Source organism: Ambystoma mexicanum, chromosome 13 (genome assembly GCF_040938575.1).
Source record: "Ambystoma mexicanum isolate Mex_15411 chromosome 13, UKY_AmexF1_1, whole genome shotgun sequence".
Classification (NCBI taxonomy): Eukaryota; Metazoa; Chordata; class Amphibia; order Caudata; family Ambystomatidae; genus Ambystoma; species Ambystoma mexicanum.
Window position 1 is genome coordinate 50,455,322 of NC_090938.1, and position 15,479 is coordinate 50,470,800.

General features: G+C 47.4%; 1 protein-coding gene across 1 annotated transcript in view; it reads right to left on the reverse strand.

Moving 5' to 3' along the window:
* Nucleotides 1–6,557: 6,557 nt before the first annotated feature.
* The window catches only part of RAB7B (RAB7B, member RAS oncogene family), a 65,614-nt gene continuing 56,692 nt past the window's right edge, over nucleotides 6,558–15,479 (reverse strand). Inside the window, exons 5-6 of the mRNA XM_069633171.1 lie at nucleotides 8,633–8,758; nucleotides 6,558–7,998 (exon numbers count right to left, since the gene is read on the reverse strand). Coding sequence (XP_069489272.1) covers nucleotides 7,906–7,998; nucleotides 8,633–8,758 — 219 coding nt within the window. The 3' untranslated portion in view covers nucleotides 6,558–7,905. The remainder of the gene's footprint in view (nucleotides 7,999–8,632; nucleotides 8,759–15,479) is intronic.

Here is a 15,479-nt window from a genome sequence, read left to right on the forward strand (position 1 = left end):
ACGTTGTACAAACCTCCTCCAAGGAGTCACGTCCATGAGGGCCTTTAGTTGGCTGCTACACATTGTCCCACTGTCTGCCCCACCAGAACTGCAGCAACTCCCTTTGTGAAGTATCCTTCTGCACGCACCATAAGTCCCAAGATGCCGCCATGCCCGCAACTGAGCCCTGCTTTCCCACCATGCCCGCAACTGAGCCCTGCTTTCCCACCATGCCCGCAACGGAGCCCTGCTTTCCCACCATGCCCGCAACTGAGCCCCGCGTTCCCACCATGCCCGCAACTGAGCCCCGCTTTCCCACCATGCCCGCAACTGAGCCCCGCTTTCCCACCATGCCCGCAACTGAGCCCCGCTTTCCCACCAGGCCCGCAACTGAGCCCTGCGTTCCCACCATGCCCGCAACTGAGCCCTGCTTTCCCACCATGCCCGCAACTGAGCCCTGCGTTCCCACCATGCCCGCAACTGAGCCCTGCTTTCCCACCATGCCCGCAACTGAGCCCTGCTTTCCCACCATGCCCGCAACTGAGCCCTGCTTTCCCACCATGCTCGCAACTGAGCCCTGCTTTGCCCCGCATACTTACCCCGATCCCATGTAGATCGCCATGCCCTAAATTCCCTGCTCGCAGCTTACACCTTCGTTACACAGCTCACACGAAAATCATCCAGGTAGCCACACCTACTGAAACTCCCACTTAGACACGCAAGTGAACACAGTGTCTCACAAGATCTCGTACCCTAAGAGTTTACCTGGCCCACCTGGCCTTATTACTATCCTGTGTATAGGACGATCTGGCACCTGCGCCTCTCAGCACGTACACCCTTTACGCACACAACTGCTGCACCGAGTTTCCTACCTCGACCTAAAATATTGCATGCCCAGGGCATACCAGATTGTGGCGACTCTCAGCTCGAACAAATCTTCAAACGTGAGCAAGCTGTAGAACCTTTGTCCTCCCCCAGCAGTGTTGCATTAGGATGCAAGGTGCCATGCCACACCTCTTCCCAATCCAACCCACTAGCTCAGACACCACTGTTCCTCACAACCTCTGCTTCTGAAATACAGATCTCCTCACGAATGTCAGCTGTTTGCACCCCTGAAACAGTGCAATCGTAGACCCACGCTCCCAATCTCATGCGGACCGCCGCTATAGACCGCACTGCAAGTCCTACTACACCACCAAAAGCTTGCCCCACTGCTAACCTAGCGGTTGCTCCTCACGAGACCACCACCAAATCTTCCTACCATCAGGGTCTTGACTATACAACTTCAACTCAGAATAAATCCTGCATACCCAACATTAAGACCCTTGTCCTCAAAGGAGCTCTAGTAAATGCTAGATCGATCACAGCACACCCCCTAGACATTGTGGACCTCATCCTAGCTAACAATTTGGACATTTTATCTGTCTCTTAAACATGGCTTCAGCTTACCTCTGGCCCATGCTTAACATACCTATGCCACCCAAATACACAATCCATTGCAATGACAGACTAGACTCCAGAGGTGGCGGCGTCGCCGCTACTACTAAGAAATCTGCGACCCTCCATCTCCTTAAATGAACTCCTGACCACAAAACGGAGCATACCTCACACCTCTTCGATAACCATGGTATATCGCTCGCCTGCCCCCCCTTGTTTCAAGAGGACATCCTGCACCTTCTCTCCAATGCCTAAGATTTTACTCCTTGGCGACTTTAACCTGGGACTGAATGATGAGACCGATACTAATGCCCTATTCCTAGGTAACTCTCTCAAGGCGGTAGGATTAGCACAACGTATCCTCAACCCCACACACTCCAAAGGTTGTACTCTTGTTTAGCTTACCGATCTAAACTGTAATGTAAACATTACCGCCAGTCAGTTTTGCGTATGGACGGATCATAACTTTATCCTTTTCTGCATACCGGTTACTAACCCAACCTCCTCCTCTACCCCACCTTACCCCCCATAGCCACAAGGAGCTCCAGAAACATTACCCATTCTAGCATCCTGCCGTTGCTGGATGAGCTAGTCCACCGGCAGCCGTCAATCACTGACCCTGCCTATTTGGTGGACCTGTCTGTGACAGGGTTCCACTACAGCGGTATGACCCTACACCTGGCCGGCGACGGGTTAGGGATGGTACTGGGTACTGATCGCAGAGCCCAGAGGAGCGACTCAACAGCTGCCCCATCAGCTGCGGTGCCAGCGTTATCAGCACATCGGCATACTCGGGCTGCAGGCCCAATAAGGATAATCCCTTATTTACCCTCGTGTAGGAGGGTAAGGGAACGGGAGTTAGTCCATCTCGAAGCAGATGAGGAATACACTCAACTGATGTTGGAGAAGCAAAGAACGCCCTCCATACTCGCTGTAAACACCGTCACGCCCCCCGGCACCCCAGGTGGGTATGGCAGCGTAAGGAGTCAGGGTTCCACCCATCACGGAGACAGCGGTGGTGGGCTATAGCTGCCATGGGAGTCCTGCGATCAGGAAGGGGGAAGGGGCTTAATTATTTCAACCCCACCGTAACAACGACCACGATTGGTCAAAAACTAGTACCTTGCCTATAAAAACATGCCCAAATTCTGTCTCTGGTTCTTGCAGGAGGCACACGTTGCAGATGAAGAAAGGCGCTATCCCTGGGCCTATTAGAAATCTTGTTCACTGTAACCCAGGAGAAGAAAACATCCTTATTTCCATCAAGATGGAACAACTTGCCTGACTTTGAGGTCTTGTTAATTTATTCTTGTCAAATTGTATCCTACAACTCGATTCCTGAATACAGGATATTTTGCTGCACTCTGGTCTCCAGTGTTGTCTGTCACATAATTTGGTGGGATCGACGACAACTCAAGATGGAGGGCTTTGTAAAGATCCTCACAGAAGGACAATAACAATAGCTGCTGCAATTGCAGAGCCATTGGGCTCAGGCCGACCGCCAGGCGTTCCAACAGGCCATCTAGATACAAGGCACCACGCATGAGAAAAATTAGGAAGTGCTCAAACTGATCACTGACGACATGGTATCCTCCACGGGTCATCCTGTTGTATCTACCAGTGTCCTTCAGAAGTATCAACCCAGGGGGTGAGGGAGGGGGGGGAAGATACGGGATTCTTCTTTACATGCTTTGTTACATGCTTTGAACGAGTGGCCAGGATTACACAATGGGCCCCGGAGAGGTAGGGACATTATATCGCATCCCTCCTCACTGGTGTCATGCAAGGCGCTTACCAAGCAGCAAACCCTTCGGGGCGACACCCCGTATGGAGACATAAAGAGCCTTCCTCAAACGCCTTGGGATTGTTGATGAGGCTTACCGTACACAACTCTGTGAAGTCAAGCTCAAACCAGGGGAAACACCCTGTCAATTGTACTACAGAATTCAAGACTTAATGGAAAAGTGGTTAAAACCCACATCAACTACCGTAGTAGAGGTCGTGGAGAAGATACGGTTTGAACAGTTTGTTGACGCCCTTCCAGGGCCAGTGCAGAGATGGGCGAGACAAGACCATCATCCCACGCTGTTAGAAGCAATAAATATTGCAATGGCATTCCAAAAGTCCAGAAGACTGGATTTGGCCGATATCCAAGCAGCACAATGGCAGAGGCACAGAAGCCCACGATTGGTCGGTGGCCTGTGATGGACCAAAGGACACCCAGACAAGAGACCCGTGTACTCCCTGGACCTCCCGCCTCATGCCAACCCCATTGTTATAACTGCGGAAAATGGGGCCACATTGCTAGGTTCTGCCCATGACGATCCAAGCCTGAGCCAATGGAGGTGGGAATTTCACAGTCCCAAGATTATCAAAGACTGAACCCTTAAAATGGTGGAAGTGGTGGTTGACGGAAGGCAGACCCAGGTGTTGCTGGACAGTGGGAGCCAACAAACTGCCATCACACCCTAAGTAAGTGGTAACAAAAGTCAGGGAGGGGAAGGAATACCAGTAAAAAAATTAAAAAAAAGAAAAATGTGTACATGGGGACGTTAAGAAGTATCCATCCAGGCTTGTTAGTCTAGGGGTGACTGATCTCACACACACACACACACACACACACACACACACACACACACACACACACACACACACACACACTGGACGTCAGGGCCGCCATAATACCATCTCTGCCAGCCCCCGTGTTATTGGGTACCGACCTACCTATGTTTAGGGAATGCATCAACTAGAAAGAGTGGCTGCAAACAGCACCCTTTGCCCATGATTCGATACAAGAGCCCATGCGGGAAAAGCACTGAAGAACCAGGAGGGAAGAAAAAGAGGTGGGGAGCACAAAGGGCCGCAACTGTCACCATCGACTGGCTACCTGAGGGGTCTGAAGCCTCCTTCCAGGCAGAAAGCCAAACTGATCCCATGCTACATAGAGCAAGCACTTAATGAAAAACCCAACCAGGGGTCTACCGGACCATGGTTTAAAGAAAAAGGTGGCCTATACTAGAGAGTCATTCAGGAGAAGGATGGAAGTGAGCTGAAACAATTGTTGGTTCCACTCCATTTCAGGGAATTGGTGCTACACGCTCACAATGAACTAACATGGGGTCATCTTGCCATCGAGAAGACTCTGGCGAGGGTGTTAAAGCAGTTCTATTGGCCTGTCGTATACAGGGAAGTAATGACCATTGCCAAGCGTGTGCTATATGCCAGAAAACCAACCCTCTCATTCCTCGCAAGGCCCTTCTTCAAGGAATGCCTTTGATCAAGGAACCCTTTCAACGCATAGGCATGGCTATTGTGCGACCGCTCGACTCATCCAGCTGGGGGTCATCGCCTGGGGGAGGTATTATGAGGGAGGGTCACATGGTAGGAGATGGCTTTTGGGGAGACGTGGACTCAATCAGTAGAGACGTGGTATTCTTCCCTGCCATGTGAAGACCCTATTAATTCCTAAATTCCTGAGTGCATATTGTCATTATACAAGTCCTTCCAGTTCTAAAACCCTTTCTTGTCAAACACCCTAGACAGGCTACCATTCACACTTTATATGCACATAACACATTTATAACACCACCTGTTTCTGATGGTTTTGATTTAAACAAAAATCCAAAGCAAAAAGTACAATAATCCCATGGACTCCAACTCCCATAAAACCCCACGTACCGGGATGAGGAAGTTGGAGAAGGAATTCATGTGGAGTAAAAGAAACACCAAGCTAAATGAGCAGACAAGTTATTGTGATGGAAATCAGCTGTGTATGACATTTAAAAATGATGTGCCTCGTCAATGTAAAAGTGAAGGAGGAGACAAGAGATGCAGAGCACGATGCGGGAAGCAGAACCAAAGGCAGACACCGGAGAGCAAACCGTGCTGAAGGAGGCAGGTGCTTCCTACCAGAAAGGCTAGAAAGCGGGTACCACAGGAGGATCACTGGGGAGCTGACAGCAGCGGAGAGGCCGTCAGGGACGTGGTCGCATTGAAGAGCAGCATTTCAGCTGGCTGTTGAATGAGAAGCCGATATTTCTACTAAGAGCCACAATTGCCATCCTTTGGGGCTGAGAGGATAGCTCAGGGACAACGCGTTTGTCTTGAAAGCAAGACAACGCATAGCAACACAGACTTGAATCCCGGTCTTGCGCTTAGAAACTTGTCTCCGGTATTAAGCGCATTATAATTATAAAAGCCCATTGCTTGGAAAAGACGCTTTTCATCATTTTTATGTAAGTGTTGTATAATACTCTTAAGGAACCATTGTTTGGAAAAGACATTTAGATCATTAAAAACACCATTTCTTAAGTTACTGTGTAGAAGAGATACTTTGCCACCCTTAAAACACCATTGGTTGGAAAAGACACTTTGTCAGCGTAACAACATTTTTGAAAGAGACATTTCTACTATTCTTAAAGAATCATTGTTTGAACAGTACATTCTCAATAGTCTATCTGAAATGGTTCATGGGAAATGAATCATCCCCTGGATGCAAGGATTGTTTTGTTGGATTTACATACTACAAGTTTTTGCACACTTTTTGCTTAATCTAAAACAGACACTTATGTTGCATCTTTTGCTGTTAATTTTTAGTGTGAGGGTCAGGTACGTTTTGGATACAAGGCCAGTTTGCCTAATTTCAACGATGAGACACAGACAAGATAGTTTTGAATTCCTAGACAGGGAAACTTTAAGATAGGGACAGAAAGGCCTTTATCCAAACCCTTTTATTTTAATAAAATGTCTAATGTTCACATTACAACTTTGTGTCCGCCTCTCATTTCTGACCCCTGAAAGTGTACGGTAGTCACTGCGGTGAGTAACTTTGTTTATATCCACAACACGGGTTAAACACATGCTTCTTTCTCGAATTTAGAAGAGACAAAAGAATTCTCCCCCCAAATAAATCTTCACCGAGATCAGAACCCCGTTATTTGCAATTTTCCTATTTGACTTGTATTGTACTTTGGGTCACATCAACCATGCCATTACATTTGTATAATGGAGCATGAACAGGAGCTGGTGCAGCCCTTTCGTGGACCATGAGGTCACATTGCTGCCTGGTAAAATAGCAGGTACAGCATCAGCAGAAGAATGTAAGGTTTTGCACACACAGCACTTCTGCCAATGGATCACAATTGTTCAGGAGCAAACATTTTGTTTATTTTCGACTCAAATAAAACAAGTACAATTTAAAATTATATAAAAGTAAAACATAGCAATAATCCAAAACAAGTACTGTACACCTTAAAGGGTAAATACATGGAACTATGAGAAGCTTACTCAGTTTCTGTATCCAATAAAAACGTGGAGAGTAAGGGTGGAGCTCAGGCTCATGGCAAGTTGTTCCAAAATCCTTCTCCGTAAGAACCACCACTAAGATCACAGGTTAGAGAAGAACCAAGGAAGCAACCGATTCCATGACAATGAGGCCATTGACATCTCATGTTAAGACTTTAGAAATACAGATAACCTAAAATTGACATCTTTCTTAGTTTGGCTAACCCCGCAATAGCTACTTTACCATACCCTCTGTCAATTTTATGTAATGAGGTCTCACTAGAAGGATTGAGCTTTTTCTGGTGGTTAGAAACTGTGCAGAAAAATCAAATGGCACAAAAGCTAGTGAGACTGATTTCTCAAATTGGCACCCATTTCCTACCAGTAGAATCACATTAAAACAATACCATCATAATTGACAAACATTTGTTTCACTAACAATTTTTACAATAAAACAATCAAACTTTGAAATAACAAATAAAGTGTCTCCTTGAAATGTGTTTGAAAGGGTGGTCATGCCTGTGTGACAGACATTCAACCATGTCATAAATACATGAGTGTTGAGAGGCAATATTTTGCCAAATGTTCCAGGTGTTGTTCAGCAAGGGTATGGCTTCTTCCTGCAGCCTGAAATCACTACTTCTGGATTTGCATGTGGGTTCATGGACAGCGATGATGGTGGCATTGGTCTGAAGAGAAGATCTCACACCTGACCCTCATTTTAAACAAAAGATACATATTCATCAATGGCGTCACATCTGCGGTCTGTTGTCTTCTTAATTGTTCAGGATCCCAAACTTTCGTTTCCAGTTTGGTTGTAATGCCTTCTCCTTTACCCGTTCATGTCTAAATCATCTTGTGTAAGCAGAACAGGTGTGCATAAGGATTACAGCCTTGGTCATGGTTAACTCTACAGAAAACCTGCAATTTGTTTCAAGTATTGATGATAAGGCTTAGTGGTGCTGATGCAGTTGAACGTTATGTTATGTCTCTTATGCAGAGAGCGCAGAAAATTCGAGTCCCCGCAGTGGAAGCCTGACGGCCCAGCAAAATGGTTATGTTTTTCTGATGCAGAAGAAATCCATTGGTCTTGCAGTGTGGTACAATGTAGTACAAATCACTCACAGCACCATGGATATGTGCAAATGTGCAGTCAAGGAAGTCCCCATTAGGAGGCAAAGTGGCCCAACATCAGACGGTGGATGACTAACAGCATTTGCTTGTCGGTTTGGGCTCATCCTCGGAGGGCGGTGTCAACTTGAAGGAGTCTGTCATGAAGCTCTGCAACGATTCCAGGTACTGTGAAAACAAAAAAAGATCAAAACGTCACATTTCTGAAAACAACAACCTTATCCTATCCTTGTGGCTTGCGACAGGACGGCCTTCTGTACATTCCAGCCTTCTTCAAAAAGTGCGACGATTGACCCAACGCCTCGTATAAACATCTCAACACCATTTACCAAATATAACCTACCTCACGGGAGGCTTTTATAGCAAAAGTATATCAAATGGCACTCACATAAACATAGATATATATATATATATATATATATATATATATATATATCTATATATCTATCTCTTTTCTATTTTTTTTTAAGTTTCACATTTAGAATTGTGGCGAGAGGTAAGCATATTCTATTTTTAACGGGGCCACCAGTGTGTTACGTATGCAATTTAAATAGAAAAAAAGAGATCTCATTTATTATGTAAAGTATGTGTTTAACACAACTGCAATGGTTCTTCAGATAATCAATTTAGAAAGTTGACAGCAGATGACCCAATGTATAATCCGGTCACGTTGCCTTCTAGCAAACATTAACCACAAGTTCTTTGGAAAAATGCCATTTTGGGAACATTCAGAGAAAATTATTCCATAATGTTAAATGTGGGAGGAATTGGAGGCTAATGTAAGCAGGTGTCATCCACTCACCCTCTCAAATGCATCCATAGAGAGTTTTTCAAAGGCCTGCTCCACGTTCACGTCGTCTTTGGCGCTGACCTCGAAATACGTGGCTTTTCTTTCTTCGCACCAAGACAATGCCCTCTCCTTTGATACCTGAAAGATTTGTTTTTTTGCAAAAAAAATGTTTAGTAGACATTATGGCAGGCATTACTTTAAATCAATTTGCTGAGAAATATATATAATTGTTCCTGACAAAAAACGGTGATAAAAGAAACAATGGTAGGTTGTCCCCTTGTCACCCAGGGGAAATTTAAGATAAAAATGTATGAAAATCACAGCAAAAGGTGCTCAGTGTTTATATTCTAAATTGACTAAGTCACGCACAGTATATTTTCCAGCTCCAGGTGGCGTTCTACACGAGGTCCCTCACACTCCAAAGGGCTCAAACGCAGCAGCCAAATTGATACTTGCGCTCGGCCCAAGAGACCACATCTCCCCAGCCCTTAAGACGCTGCACTGGCTTCCAGTAGCCAGAAGGGTGAATTTCAAAACCTTATGCATCTCCCATCGAGCACTGCATAAAACCGGACCTCAATATCTTCAAGACAAGCTAAAACCCTATCACCCCCCACGCACCCTAAGATCAAGCTCCGCCGGCCTCCTAGTCATACCCAAGACAAACGCAGTCAGATTAGGCGGATCATCATTCTCAGCCTCTGCCCCCACCCTATGGAACTCACTCCCACCCCACATCACCCTAACTGAGGATTTAACGTCTTTCCGCAAACTGCTGAAAACTTGGCCCTTCCCCTAAAAACCAACCTGTACCAATCTAACCCAAACAGACTAACAGCAACTCAATGACACCAATCCAACAAACTACCTGATGCGAGAAATTGACAGCTAATAACCCCTAATATAAACTAGAAGGACAAATAGAACTAAATGAATAAAAGTAGATCAAAGCAGTGTAATGGCTAACAAGAGTAAATCATACGGATACAGTAATGAGAGTTAAACTGCTGAAATGGACAGAATGCATGAGGAGTGACGAAGTGAATGGCGTGGAGGAAATAGTCTGATGAATGCGCTGAGTGGAAGAACAGATAACTATATAATTCAATTGAGTGTGGAAATCGAATCAATAAGTAGATCGGATGAGTGTATAGATTAGATGAACATGTTGAGTGGTTGAGTGTGTAGAGCAGATGAATGTGCAGAACGGATGAGCGTAAACAGGATGAGTGTAGATCAGATGAGTATGTGGGACGGATGAGTGTGTAGAGCATGTGACAGCCCCAAGCATCATATCTGCAGGTATCCGCAGGAGAAGCATGTCGAGCGCATGATTGTGGATAGCGGATGTATACGAAGTGCAGAGAGTGTGTAGATCGCTGGAGCAAATGAATGTACAGACCGGGCGAATGTATAGAGCAGATGAGTGTATAGAAGGGATGAGTGCATAGAAGGGATGAGTGCATAGAAGGGATGAGTGCATAGAAGGGATGAGTGCATAGAAAGGATGAGTGGGGACGAGTGCGCAGAGGGGACGAGTGCGCAGAGGGGACGAGTGCATAGTACGTGTAAAGGCATAAAGCGGATGAGAGCCTGGAGCGAACGAGTGCCCAGAATGAACGGACGTGTTGCGTAGAGCGGATGAGTACGTAGAACGAACAAGCACAGATTGAATCCAGTACTGATGAGTGCGTAGAATAGATGAGTACGTAGAGCATGGGACAGAGAAGCGTGCATGCATGGGGCAGACAAGAGTGCATGCATGGGGCAGACTCGAGTACGCAGGGCAGATGGTAAGGCGCATGGCAGACTGGAGCACGCAGGGCGGGCTGGAATACACGAGTGCGTGGAGCAAACCGGAGTGTATGGAGCAGACTGGAGTGCATTGAGTGGATAGGAGTGCACGGAACGTACTGGAGCGCATAGAATTGCGTGACGTATATAGTATGGTTTGTAATGCAGAGAACGATTTAAAGAGCATATAACCCATCATACCACACCACCACGCTTACTCTCTCCTTTACATCACCACTCAACTATAAACACAGGGATACTATGACACCATTCGGTATAACTGTTCTCATACCAACATCCGCCGCTCACTCCACATCATTCTAAGTAAACACTGCTGGTTACACACCCCCCAGCCAGGCGTTCTCCTCAGGCATAACGCAGCCACAGCCACATCCGGTCTGGATAAATCCTGCCAGAACGAACACATACTCCTGATCTCTCAACCACCACACGTACCGCTAAGTAGCAACTATACACGAATATTGCACGAGCTGCACACATACTAGGTGCTCACATGCACCTTTTGACTCTCTCTACTGATCCGAACTTCAGTTCCCAAGAGCGTTAAACCTACCAGCGCCTTCAGACCATACCAATGGTCTATAAGGCACTATATAAATGCAAAATAACATAACATAACTACATGTGAAAAAATACATTTCACAGATCAAATGCACATGGGTGACAACAATTCTCTTTTGATTATAAGTAATTGTGCAGTCCGGATGAAGGCCGTTTCTCTGTGTCAAAATGATGCCTGTACCTGTAGGCCGAAACCACCAGGATGCAGACGCAAGCCTGGCCAGGTCCAGCCCCGGAGCCCCCTTTTCACCACCCCTAGTGGAAGGCTGGCTGTCTCAGTTTGTCCACATGTGGCGCAACATCTGTACAGACATATGGGTGCTCAAAGTCATCGAGCAGGGACACTCAGGAGTTTCAAGACAAGTCTCCCCACATTCCTCCCACACTAAGGCAAGAACAGCATGGAGAACATTTTGTCAAAGAAGTTCAGGCAATGCTGCTGAAAGAGGCAATAGAACATGCCCCTGCACCTCCGGGGCTCCGGACTATAGTCTGGATACTTTCTGGTTCACAAGACGTCAGGCAGGTGGAAGCCCACCCGGGGCCTGCGTAGTAACTCATTCCTGAAGTACCAGAAATTCAGGATGGTCACGCTGCAGCGCATGCTCAGTCCACTGAAGGGAGATTTCCTGGTGACGCTAGACCTGGAAGATGAGTACTTCCACATCCCATTTACCCAAAACAGTGAAGTTCCCAAGGTTCGCCATCCACCAAGAAACACATTGCCAGTTCAAGGGGTTACCAGTTGGCCTGAAATCAGCCCAGAGGGTGTTCACCAAATGCCTAGCCCCAGTGGCTGTGTTCCTTTGTCAGAAGGGAGTCTATGCAAGTCTAACCCTTCCTGAACAATTGGCTGGCCTGGTCTAGTTTGCACGCCCAGGGGGGCGTAACGGAGCAGAGATGGTCTAGACTCTAACCTCTCTGGGATTCTCCATAAACTACCCATATCCTGCATGGTTCAATCTCAAGACGCCCTGTTCCTGGGGGCACGACTCGCAGCATCGGGTCTGGCGACCCCATCAGAGGAAACAATAAAGACCATGGGATGGTCCAACAGCTGTCGCCAACCAGCGTTGCTAATGTCCAGTCCATCAAATCCCTGTTGGGGATGGTGTCCTTGTGCATCCATCTGGTCCCTCATTGCAGGCTGCAAATTAGGCTGCTTCAGGAGTTCCTGGACGCCAGATCTCCAACTCATGGAATGACAGGGTAGCCTTCAACCAAGCTTTCCTGCCAAGCCCTTCATTGGTGGTCTTTTCTCCTTTACATCTCACAGGGAGCACCATTCAGACCCTGCCACATCAGGAGACTGTCACGACCGACGTCTCGCTGGAAAGTTGAAGTGCACACACGTCCGGGAACTGTGGGCAGTCTTTCAAGCCTCAGCTCTTGGGAAAGGTGGTCATGGTTTTCATGTACATCAAGAAGCATGGCCGTACGAGGTTGCCCATGCTCTCTCTGGAGCCACAGAACCTGTGGCGCTCGGCCATCGCTCACCAGATGTTCCTGGTCCTGTTCCACCTGGAAGGCATTCAAAACACCATTGCAGACTCTCTCAGCAGGGAGCTGTGGGCCTGCCACGAGTGAGAGCACCAGCAAGCTCAAGCCTCTTGGATCTTCAGCAAATGCGGCAAGCCTCAGATTAACCTGGTCGCTACAGCAACCAACTCCAAGTGCCAGCAGATACTCTCAGGCAAAGAGTCTGGGGGACACCTTCTTGATCCCTTGGGAAGGCCGGTTCCTGTACGCTTTCCTGCCAATACCATTGCTGCTACATGTAATCAACACAAACTGTCCAGCTGCAAGACGATTCTCAGTGCACCGGCGTGGCCCCGGCAGATCCGGTACCCAGATCTCCTGCACCCGTCGGTGGCTTTAGCATACAGGCTGCCTCCTCTCCAAGACCCGCTGTCCAGAGAAGGAGGATCCATCCCGACGACCTGGCTCCTGCAGTGCTAGAATTTGGACACTACTCGTTGCCCTTGGAATGCAAGAACATTCTGGCTAAGTCTAGGGCTCCTTCTACACGTGCCTGCTACCAACACAAGTGGACCCGTTTTACAGTATGGTGCCGGTCAGGGACGATCTCTCCATGGCACGTTACAGCTTTTCCCTTACTTGCTCTCTCTTGCCAAGGCTGGCCCTTGCATCGATCAAGGTACACTTACCCGCCATCTCCAGGTACACCCGGACACCAGGCAAGCTCTCCCGGTGGTTCCTCAAAGGCCTCTTCAGGACTTTCCACCAGTGAAGGCTCCTGCATGGGACAGGGCTCGCAAAATGTCTCTCTCATAGTCAAGGAGATAAGAACAAGTACACGTTGCATGGTACTCGTCCTTGCTGGTGAGTTAGGGGTTATTTGACATTTAATGCAAAACCTTTTGCTTGCTTTAAATGGTTAAGTTTACGTAGCTGGCCACTGGGTGGCAGCACTGCACCCCAAAAAAATAAATAAATAAATAAATAAAAAAGAGTCCAGCACGGATCAGAGGGCTCATTAGTAGCATTCCCCGCTACTAGTTTCCCTCAAATCCTATGTCTGCGCGCCAGGGTGCAGGGACCTACGACGCACAAACGAAAAACAAGCAGGCAAACATGAATGGTAGAAACGCATGCATGAATTACTTTAGGGTTCAAAGATTAATGGTAGGGAAGGACACCTGTAAAAATAGGTCCATTTACATTTGAGAAAGGCCGATTCACATTCGGGCAGCTATGAGAACCAAACAAACTCACACTTTCCTCTTTTCCGCCGATCCTATGGAAAGCGACACTGGTGTTATGTTAGGTGGGTTAATGTCCTGCGCCTCCAGTTGACCCGTTGGAGCTTTTTATTTCATTTTTTACAGTGGTCATCTGCACGAGGTCTGGGGACAGGGAGGCAGAGAGAGCGGGTTCACCTGCTCTCTCTCTCCCAAGAGCGCTCTCCTCGCCAGAGATGCGCTTTACAGCGCGGTTCTGTGGGTGCAGGAGCGCATCCAAGCGCTGGCATGCCGAACCTCCAAAAAGCACATCTGAAGCGTACACGTTTCTTTGCTGTAGCTTGTAGGTCCGAGAAAGACAGTCAGAATACAACAATAAGCTCTTTAAAAACCTTAACACGGGCAGGTAGCTAGTATGTATGCGGACAGAATAAACTGTTTTCAGAGGGCTACAGAAAGTGCGCGTCGGAGCAGAGGAGCGGACAGAGTGTACCCACTCTGCTATGCATCCATTGGTTTAACTATTTAAACACCCACAAATACGTTTACGCTAACGGTTGTTAGGTTGTCCATGGATTTTTAATACATAGGGTCTGATCAGTGCTGGTAGGCTTGTGTGCACCATTTCACGCTGGCAACACTACACGTGTGTGCATTCCCACACAACATGATTACACCCAAAACGAATCAAGTGCTTGGGGCGAATATAAGGGAAAATGGCCGAAGCAGATGTTCTGGGGTCAAGGCTTTTCGAGGAGGTAGGGCAGTGTTTGTTTTCAGACGACACGGGGAGTGCGTGAAGAGAAAAAGTGGTTTCATTTCGAAATGGGGGGGGGGGGGGCATTTAGGATGTATTGCAACACAGGTCATTGCCACGTGCTGAAAATATTTACTGGGGTCGAGGGAGCTAGACATGGCGTTTTTTGTTTTTAATCATGCGAGTAACATGTAGCCAAGTTACACATTTCAGAAGCATTAAGAGTGCGTGGCCCTCAGTGCCACCCTGGAAGGCCACAGACTGCCTCCCCTCTACAGTAGACAGTGAGGCACCCTGGGATGGGCGGGCAGCTGACTCCGAACACTTCTGGCTGCTGCACTAAAGGGCTTTTTCTACCGACATGGGGCACACTGGCACGGCAGTCTACCACTGGCACCAGGTGCCAAAGTGCAGCCATGCCCGTAGCGGGCATGAAGAGAACGCATATCTGAGGAGCCAGCCGAGATGCCGAGGAGGCTGTTGGGGGCAGTTAGCACCATTCATAACACCAAGTGGCAGGCCACAGTAGGGATTAGAAAGTAGTGTGCACACGACAATAAAAAGGACCTAGAATAATCCATAGGCACACGACCACGTCCCTTGTCTTAGATTCCTCTCCATCATTAAGGCGCCTGCTCAGGTCGCGTCGGGAAATTTAAAAAAAAAAAAAAAAAAAAAAAAAAAAAAAAAGGTAAAATTTAAAATTATTTAGAAGTGTGCACTGAAATGGGAAATGTGTTTAATCTTAAAACTAAAACCGAGCACTTAATCTGCTCAGTGAAAGTCAAGGCTGCTTTCATCTTTTCAAGTTTAATGTAGTTGTACATGTTCTGAACAGCTTTCAATAACTACCACAATGATGCGGTAAGCCAAGGGAACCCTCCGCTTCGCTCATGTACAGCATCATGTATATCCAGTCAGTATATCCTGAGTGCGCTCAGGGCGTTTTGCTAAACTCGCCCCCCCCTCCTCCCTCCCTCCCTCCCTCAGTGTACAGCTCCGTGCCCATTCATATCCAAAAATA